This window comes from Oncorhynchus gorbuscha, linkage group LG07, assembly GCF_021184085.1.
Source record: "Oncorhynchus gorbuscha isolate QuinsamMale2020 ecotype Even-year linkage group LG07, OgorEven_v1.0, whole genome shotgun sequence".
Taxonomy (NCBI): domain Eukaryota; kingdom Metazoa; phylum Chordata; class Actinopteri; order Salmoniformes; family Salmonidae; genus Oncorhynchus; species Oncorhynchus gorbuscha.
Window position 1 is genome coordinate 74,316,707 of NC_060179.1, and position 6,734 is coordinate 74,323,440.

Consider the following 6,734-nt stretch of genomic DNA (forward strand, 5'->3'; position numbering starts at 1 on the left):
ATGAGGGTTATTGGTCAAAGCTTAAGACTAAAATATGAAGCCCAGTCTTTCATAACACAACTTTGTCATACAGAAATATTAAACATGTCCACTAGAACATTAGAAACACTAACATTGAACATAAACTGAAACTGTTTTCCTAACCACACTGATACCAACATTTTGTTTGCAGTAAAACATGTTCATGGAATATTTCCTGTATTTTCTTCACTTTAACTTCAGATGTGTTTGTCTTTGCCATGTTATTGTGTCGCGTCCATCTTTTATCATCTCTGAGACAATCTCCATTGCTTTCTAGTTACTGACGGCTTCTTCACTCATAGCCAGTTCAGATTTATGTATTTTTTTGGGTATATATTGTGAAACTGTTAGATATTACTTGTTGGATATTACTGCACAGTCGGAGCTAGAAACACAAGCATTTCGCTACACCCGCAATAACATCTGCTAAACACGTGTATGTGACCAATACATTTGATTTGATTTGACATCTGTCACTTCACACAGTCTGGACCTACTGTAGGTGTCCTCGTCTGTAGTTACGACCCTGCCCATATTAGTTTATCTCTGACTAGATGGTGAGCCTGGGGAGGGAATTTGTGGAAAAATGCTGCAAGTTGCTGATGAGGCACATTTAGAAGAAAAATATGAGTATAGTTGACTCATGTTTCTTTCTTTCATCCGCACGCACACACAAACGCACGCACACACACCACATTGGGATGACATCACTGTCAGAGACACCTCTGATTGGCAGATCTGTACACCAGTGCTTTTGGCATCACCAGCTGATCCAAAAGTGAAGTACGGGTAGAGTCTCAGTGAATGTGTCTTTGAGTGTCATGTCTTTGGAGTCGTAGAAGGACACCTCCCCCTGGTCGTAGTCCAGCTGAACTCTGATCCTCTGGGGTTTCTTCTTCAGGAGGAGGGTCTCTCCCTTTCCATTACTATACTTACCACTCCTCTGCAGTAGAGCCCAGATTCCATACTCTGGTAAAATATACACCTCCCCCTTCCTGTCAGTTGACTCTTTAGGCACGCCCAGGTTCCAGATAGGATGATCCCCCACCTCCACCTCCCAGCTGCGTTTACCTGAGCTGAACCCCTTAGAGCCCAGAACATGTTGATACTTCATAAATCTCTCTGGGTTGTCAGGGAGCCGCTGCTCTGGGTCATTACAACTCACACTGGTCAGATCATCAGACAGACAGAGCCAGGAGGATGCAGTGTTGGGATCCAGAATCACAGGAGCTTCAGAACAAAGAGATATTCCACACATTATACCATGTAGTCTCTTTTCATATACACTAACAATACTACTTCAAATAGATTTAATTAAGTAGTCTATCTTACATTATTCTAGATCATGTCCTCTCCTATCCAGTACTCACTGTGTTTGATGATCTCCTTCATCTTCTCCCAGACTCTGAACTTCAGGTTTCCCAGGTGTTTGGCCACGTCTTTCAGCCCCCCTGACACCAGCTGTGGATCTGGCATTGTGCACTGGGCTCTGGAATAACATTCAGGAGTCAGAACGTCTGTGGGGTTGGGTTCACAACCACAGAGAAGAGAGAGACGAGAAGCAGATCACTTACCTTTCCTTCATGGTCTTGAAGTTCTGGAAAGTAGAGTATATATTCATTAATATCATTGATTCATCAATACATCTTTGAGTTAATTTATAATGTATATCTGAGAGAGAGCCGTCCTTACCTGCAGGAATGAGATGTCTTCATCTTTCAGCTCCCCCTCTATGGCTCTGATTGTGTCTGAAAGTGATATCTCTCTGTTCATCTGCTCAATCTTCTCCTTCATATTCTGACTCTTCTGCTTCTCTTCCTCTTTCAGAACAGCTATCCTGGCTCCTCTTCCTCTTGTAGAAACTGGTTTCTCAAACTCCTTAATCTGCTTCTCTGTGTGCTGGGCCTGGCTCTGGAGACAGTGAGAAGAATACATCATTCTACAAATATTATCAGAATTAAATCCTACATGTAGGCTACAATTGAAACAATACATGCTGAACTATTGTAACTTTACATAATTTATACGAACCTTAATGTGCACTGCTGTTTGATCACAGGTTTGTTTAACTTTATTAAAGACCTTCAGCTTCTCCTGTAAGGGCATCAGGTCAGTCTGGAGTTCCTCCTGGAATGAGACAGAACCTCACTGAGGAGCCAACCTCTGGACTCTCTTTATGGAGAACATGTCCTCTGGACTCTCTTTATGGAGAACATGTCCTCTGGACTCTCTTTATGGAGAACATGTCCTCTGGACTCTCTTTATGGAGAACATGTCCTCTGGACTCTCTTTATGGAGAACATGTCCTCTGGACTCTCTTTATGGAGAACATGTCCTCTGGACTCTCTTTATGGAGAACATGTCCTCTGGAACATGTCTGGACTCTCTTTATGGAGAACATGTCCTCTGGACTCTCTTTATGGAGAACATCTGGACATCACTGCTCTTTAGAGAACATGGCTCTTTAAAACATGGATAAACAATGTCAGAGAACATGTCCTCTGGACTCTCTTTATGGAGTTTCTCTCTCTTTATGGAGAACATTCTCTGGACTCTCTTTATGGAGAACATGTCCTCTGGACTCTCTTTATGGAACATGTCCTCTGGACTCTTTATGGAGAACATGTCCTCACTCTCTTTTCATGTCCTCTACTCTCAAACATGTGGTTTTGAATGTACAACACATCTACATCACTGCAAACTTAAAACAAGGATAAAAATTCACAATACCTATGTTTTTCAGTCACATTTCATATCAAACAGTGATTTTGAAGAACTGAAATCAATTATTCAGTCAACACAATTATCTAAATAAATGAGTCAGACTCATTAATAAAACATTGATAACTTCATGTTCCATAGTTTGAGTATTGCTGTATCACATATCAGAATCTTTCTCCTACCTTGTGATCCTGAACAGCCTCATCTACAGGGATACAGTCATGATCTTTATGTTTCCTTGAGACCTGACACACCAAACAGATGGGATCTTTATCCTCCAGACAGAACAGACTGATTTTCTCACTGTGTTGACTGCAGAGCACCTTGGACCCTGTGGTTGGATCTGTCTGTCTCCTTTCCCGTAAGACCTCACACAGGTTCTTTAGAGAAAGGTTTGTAGGGGGATGATCCTTAGACGATCGTCTCCTGCAAACTGAACATTCCCGAGATTCCTTGTCTTTCCAGCATTCCTTTAGACAGGCTTGGCAGAAGCTGTGGCTGCATGACAACATGACAGGATCCTTAAAGATGTCAAGGCACACCGTACAGGAGAAATCCTCCTCTGGGAGAGACGAACTAGAAGCCATTTTCTCACACGATGTCACTCCCTGTCCTGGTATGATATCTGAAAATTAATTTAACTTTTAAAGACTTCCTCTATTAAAGGGGCACATTTTTTAAATGTAAACCTTCTTAAGGCTAAGAGTCCCGCTAGCGCGACATCTTTCGGTGAAACTGGAGGGCGCGCAGTTCAAATAAATAAACATAAAGATTACGGATATTAAACATTTAGGTACGTATAAGTGTCTTATATCGGCTGAAAGCTTAAATTCTTGTTAATCTCACTGCACTGTCCGATATCAAAATATTTTTCCACTGGCACAGGTTTAATAAATTCACATAACGATTAAATATTCACTTTTTGAAAATCTTCCTCGGATTTGTCATCCAAAGGGTCCCAGCTACAACATGTAGTGTTGATTTGTTAGATATAATCCTTCTTTATATCCCAAAAAGTCCATTTAGTTGGCGCCATTGATTTGAGTAATCCACTCGTTCAACATGCAGAGAAAGGAATCCAACAATCTACCCCTAAACTTTGTTTCAACAAGTCAAAATACATTTCTATTTACTCCTCAGAAACCCTTAAAATGTAATCAAACTATAATATTTATTTTTGGAAAGAAGTATGTTCAATTGGAAACCGATTTTAGCAGGTGCGCAATGTCTGTTTTTGAAGTCACAAGTCTGAAACCTTGAACATAGACTGCCGACACCCTGTGGAAGCCAAACTAATTGCATCCAGGGAGCTAATTTTCAACATGACCTCTCTCTTGAATATGTAAGAGGATGGTCAGTTGGTTTTACTTTGGATTTTCTCCTACCATATCTATGGTGTTATACTCACCAACATTACTTTAACATTTCTACACACTTCAAAGTGTTTTCTTTCCAATTGTAATTATACGCGTATCCTGGTTTCAGGGCCTGAGTAACAGGCCACTCAGGGTGGTTTCAATAGTCTCTGGTCCTGTTTGAATACTTAACATGCACCCATGTATTCAAACAGGACCAATGACAGTGGATTTACACACTGAGCACCTTTGTCCTGTATGTTTTATTCTAAATCAAATCAAATGTATTTATTTAGCCCTTCGTACATCAGCTGATATCTCAAAGTGCTGTAAAGAAACCCAGCCTAAAACCCCAAACAGCAAGAAATGCAGGTGTGAAGCACGATGGCTAGGAAAAACTCCCTAGAAAGGCCAAAACCAAGGAAGAAACCTAGAGAGGAACCAGGCCAGTCCTCTTCTGGCTGTGCCAGGTGGAGATAACAGAACATGGCCAAGATGTTCTAATGTTCATAAATGACCAGCATGGTCCAATAATAATAAGGCAGAACTGTTGAAACTGGAGCAGCAGCACAGCCAGGTGGACTGGAGACAGCAAGGAGTCATCATGGCAGGTAGTCCTGAGGCATGGTCCTAGGGCTCAGGTCCTCCGAGAGAAAGAAATTAGAGAGCACACTTAAATTCACACAGGACACCGAATAGGACAAGAGAAGTACTCCAGATATAACAAACTGACCCTAGCCCCCCGACACAAACTACTGCAGCACAAATACTGGAGGCTGAGACAGGAGGCACTGTGGTCAGGAGACACTGTGGCCACATCCAAGGACACCCCCGGACAGGGCCAAACAGGAAGGATATAACCCCACCCACTTTGCCAAAGCACAGCCCTCACACCACTAGAGGGATATCTTCAACCACCAACTTAACATCCTGAGACAAGGCCGAGTATAGCCCACAAAGATCTCCGCCACGGCACAACCCAAGGGGGGGCGCCAACCCCCCTTAGTTTAGAGAGAGTTCTCAATCTAAACTACTATTATTGACCAGCACAGCACAGCTTTACCGGCTACAAAACAAGATTTATATTTGTAGACGATGGCATAACAGAAATTAATGACTTTGAATACTTTTATTTAAAAACAGAAAAATCTAAACAGCACTAAAATGTTTTATATTTTGTCCCCTGTACAAGTACAGATCATTTTTTCCTTGATGTTGAGGAGGAAAAAAGGGCCACATGTGAACAAAACAATAGTTGACAGGATGAAGAGATTTATAAGGGTAGTTCACAAAAATATCAATGTTTGTCAGACCTGAACACTGGTGTAACAGAGCAGTCTATATTACAGAGCAGTCTATATTACAGAGCAGTCTATATTAGAAGATCCCATGGCGTCTTTAGTGTAAATAATTCTGTAGGCCTCAATAGCAAATGAATGTGAAACTGACAGGCACCATATACACTTGGTGCCTAGTTTCTATTCCCATACATCTGGGATTGAGGTCTGATTCAGAGAGGTTGGCTTAAATGTGGAAGACACATTTCGGTTGAATGCTTTCAGTTGTACAACTGACTAGAAATCCCCTTTCCATTCCTCTAGATCTTTTCCAAATGTATCCAATGTTACCTTCAAAACAGATTAATAAAATATGAGCTCTCCACTAGTCAGTCAGTTTGTACAAACAATAACGCCTGACAAAACTTGATGCAGCAAACGATCCCTTTAACCTAAGAGGAATGTCGTGCTGGTTTCTCATCTGTTCATAGCTGGGAGAAACACCAGTTCAAAACATGAAGTCACCGATGACGGTTCTACTTGACAACCTCATCCATCAACAGAGGAATGATCCTGTACAAAACCTGGGCTTGATGACCCCTCTCCTTATACAGCAGACTACTCTGAATTATCCCACCTCAGACATGCTCACTGAATCCCATTCAGGTTCTTCTGGCAAGAAAATGGCTGTCATTTAGCACCATAGATATAGATAGAGGACTCATCATGGGTATCACCCATTTTAACTTGGGCATTGCCGTCATCCATCATTTTAAAATAGGAATCCCCACCCTGATGACTTCTTGACTATGGGTTGTAGCCTCAAATGGCGCTGCCCATGCTGTCAGACACTATAATGATACATATATACAGACGAGTCCTCTATCTATCTCTATGTTTAGCACCTGGGTGGATGGTCCATGTTAGCGGAGATACCAAAACACAATGTAAGTTAAATGTGTTGTGCTAGTGAGGATATGAGCTGTATAAATGCATTGTGTTGTTACCATTTACAACCTGCAGGGTTTATGGCAACAGTCATGTCCTCTTGAAGGACAACAACCATCATCTTCATCATCTTCAGACACATTGTCCCGTTTTCTCGATCAAGGCAGACAGACACATTATTTGGATAAATACATATGACCAGTTAGCAGGGTTCAGTCCACGACAGAATATTCTGATTCTCTTTGTCCACAGTTTGTAGAGTCCATTCATCCTACTGTTGACCAATAGGATAGAGACGTTGTACCCTTGATGAGCCAATCCTTCAGGAGTAAATCTCCACTGGGGAGGGTAGAAAGTGTGTTTGTGTGTTAGTCCAGTCTGAGAGCCTCTCTGTGCTGTTATGTTCTCCTAG

General features: G+C 41.7%; 1 protein-coding gene across 1 annotated transcript in view; it reads right to left on the reverse strand.

Moving 5' to 3' along the window:
- Positions 1-781: 781 nt before the first annotated feature.
- Positions 782-6,734, reverse strand: part of LOC124039045 (exportin-5) — a 39,125-nt gene continuing 33,172 nt past the window's right edge. Inside the window, exons 34-38 of the mRNA XM_046354926.1 lie at positions 2,104-2,148; positions 1,714-1,932; positions 1,596-1,618; positions 1,392-1,510; positions 782-1,251 (exon numbers count right to left, since the gene is read on the reverse strand). Coding sequence (XP_046210882.1) covers positions 782-1,251; positions 1,392-1,510; positions 1,596-1,618; positions 1,714-1,932; positions 2,104-2,148 — 876 coding nt within the window. The remainder of the gene's footprint in view (positions 1,252-1,391; positions 1,511-1,595; positions 1,619-1,713; positions 1,933-2,103; positions 2,149-6,734) is intronic.